The 2,929-nt window shown below is 43.2% G+C and overlaps 1 protein-coding gene across 1 annotated transcript; it reads right to left on the bottom strand.

The window, feature by feature from the left end:
* Positions 1-201: 201 nt before the first annotated feature.
* LOC145059509 (uncharacterized) lies at positions 202-932 on the bottom strand. The gene is made up of 2 exons (XM_079007355.1): positions 672-932; positions 202-549 (listed from the first exon to the last, which is right to left on the bottom strand). Exons 1-2 carry the CDS (start codon positions 930-932, stop codon positions 202-204), a joined length of 609 nt encoding a protein of 202 aa, XP_078863481.1.
* Positions 933-2,929: the final 1,997 nt, after the last annotated feature.

Genomic DNA, 2,929 nt, shown 5'->3' with positions numbered 1-2,929 from the left:
CTTCACAAAGAGAATAGGAGCACCACAAGGCGAGCAGCTTGGCCGTATAAACCCTTTATCACTTAGTTCTTGAAGTTGATCTTGGAGCTCTTTCATTTCAGGTGGTGCCAAGCGGTAAGGAGATTTCGCTACCGGAGTCGCACCTGACACCAAATCAATGCGAAACTCCACTTGCCGAACAGGTGGCAAGCCAGGGAGTTCCTACGGAAAGACATCGTTGAAGTCGGAAACGATAGGAACGTCATCTAGTGCTATAGCAGAAGAGCAAGAAGCCATAGCCAGGCGGGGAATGTCCCCCTGAATAATAAGTTCTCCACCTCTAGGGTTTCGAACACGAAGTTGCTTCTTACGACAGTGGATTTCCGCATCAAACGCATCAAGCCAATCCATGCCTACGATAACGCAGAGCTCTCGCATCGCAATAGGGATAAGATCAATAGGGAATTCAACTCCAAAAAACTCGAGAGTGCAACCCCGATAGACATCGGTGACATAAATAGTGCGGTTGTCGACAATATCGACAACCATTGGGTGAGCCAATTTCCGATACTACGCCCCAAACGATTAATAAACGTGTGAGATACAAAAGAATGGGTAGCACCGCTATCAAACATAACAACATCGGGCTTGGAATCTAGCAAATAAGTGTCTGCCACTGTCGTTGTAATCACCGGCTCCTCCACAGTCATCTGGTGAGCACGACCTCGTGTCACCATAATGGTTCCCTTAGAGGATGATGCAATTGCAGGATTTGTACCCCTGTCTCCTTTACCAGTCTTCAACTTCGGGCATTCAGGCTTCTTGTGTCCCGTCTCGTTGCAGTGATAGCAGACGGGAATTGTAGAAGTAATATGAGGTACTGCACTCGCAGGGGGATCCCTACAATTCTTCCAATGATGCCCTAGCTTTTTGTAGTTGTAGCATATCAACATATTTTTCTCGCCCTGAAGACGTCCTATACTCATACCTTGACTTACTACCCTGCTTTTGCGTTTTCTGGGCATCTCTGGATGTCTTGGAAGAGGTGTCATTAGCCTTCCTCTTGGACTGGGTCTGCAACTCGATTTCCCTCCTCCTCGCTACATTCATGATCGCAGATAAATTCGAGAACTTCTGCATGCTAACAAATTCCCGAATCTCGATACGCAGGATGGTCGTGTACCGGCTGACTAACCAGGCCTTGTTCCCAGCAAACGAGGGGCAAAAAGATAGCATCTCCAAGAACTTGGCGTTCGGGTCACTAACGGATTCGGTAGTCTGCTGTAAGGCCATGAACTCTTGCTGCATCCGCTGCTGCTCCACCTTAGGCACATATTGTGCCTCGAACTCTCCACAAATTGGGCCCAAGACATGGCCCTCACTTAGTCTTCGTTCAATAGAGCGGTGATGGTGTTCCACTATGTCTTTCCCCTTTTTCACAGCTGATTCATGGCGATCACTACTTTGTACTAGTTCGGACACCCAACACTTATGAAGGCGCCCTCAACATCTGACACCCAGGGCTTAGTAGCAACTGGGTCGGATTCACCATTCCAAAGAGGAGAGCTACACTTGTTGAACTTCTCGAAGTAGTATGCCGAATCCTGAACAGGCAGAGACGGTAACGCCGCTCATCCAGAAGAGCACCGAATTGGTTGATTATGTCGTTGGTCACACCCGGGATTAGTTCGTTGAAACTGTTATTGAATTCCTCAACGACAATATCCCTAACTTGCTCCATTTGGAGCTGATTAAGTCGAGCAGGCGGAGCCATTGGTATCAACAGAAGAAGGAAAATCTTAGAAACAATTCAGTCTAGATATTTCTAGGAAGACAAAACACTCAGCTTGCCGAAAATTTTTCAACCTTGCCCCGACTCGAAACCGGCACCGATGTTTCAAATAGTAGGGGCCCTTCTACTACCTTCCACACAAGTTCCAATTTCGCATTCGCGTCTAGTTTCAAAATTTCCAGTTCGCTCTAGCCGTTAATTTTACAACTCTCTCACATGTTAACACTAACTAAGTGTGTAATCTAATATTTTAAGGCTAGTAGAATCCAATTCATCGTCAACAATTTAACATAAACATTTAACATAAGAAATAAGGCTTACTTGGCTGGCTGACTGGTACACCGCGACATCTTTCACTACTAGTCTTCAGAAAGTTTGAAAAATATTTTAAAAAGAAAATAAACTCTTATAGAGCCTCAAATTTGAGTCTAGAACATCCACAAGAATGCCTAGTTCCCTCAAACTGTGGCTCTGATACCAACTTGTGACACCCAATTTTTTTTTTGCAAAAATTTTAAACTTTTAAAACCCATCTTAAATTAAATTAAAACAACTGAAATAGTCATAACATAATCCATCAACTTAATAATCATATAAAATAAGTGCGGAAGTAATAATAATAATAAGGTCCCAACAAAATAACTAGCAGCGATGTCCCGATGCTCCATGTCAAGCCTTAGCCTCTTTAATCTTAACACCTGAAAAGTTATAAGGGAAAAACGTAAGCACGAAGCTTAGTGAATTCAAACACAGACATTGTACTAACATTCATATTTACTAGCCCTAATCCATTTTCCAATTATAATGATAAAGGCAAAGAACGAATCAATGTCTATACTACGAGAAGGACTTGTAGGTTTGAACCGCACCGGGAAGATCCCGTATCATTTGGCCCTAATCACCGCACCTCACGAAGAGTATTACGTTGGTGATCTTACCTACCCACCGCACCGTTAAATCCGTATCCTTTGGTGGTGTCCCCATATCCATAATTAGTTACATACAGTGCACATGTACGAATTAAAACAATACTTATATAGCATGCTTTTATAATAAATTCAAATAATCACACACGAGCTAACTAGCAAACACAATCATCAATACAACGGTGTGAGATAACTCACCTTGAGTGAGTATTAAGGATGGATAACAATCAAA

This window comes from Lactuca serriola, chromosome 6, assembly GCF_051521515.1.
Source record: "Lactuca serriola cultivar US96UC23 chromosome 6, Lser_US96UC23_V15, whole genome shotgun sequence".
Classification (NCBI taxonomy): domain Eukaryota; kingdom Viridiplantae; phylum Streptophyta; class Magnoliopsida; order Asterales; family Asteraceae; genus Lactuca; species Lactuca serriola.
The sequence above is the reverse complement of the archived record's forward strand: the minus strand, read 5'-3'. Positions and strand labels throughout refer to the sequence as shown.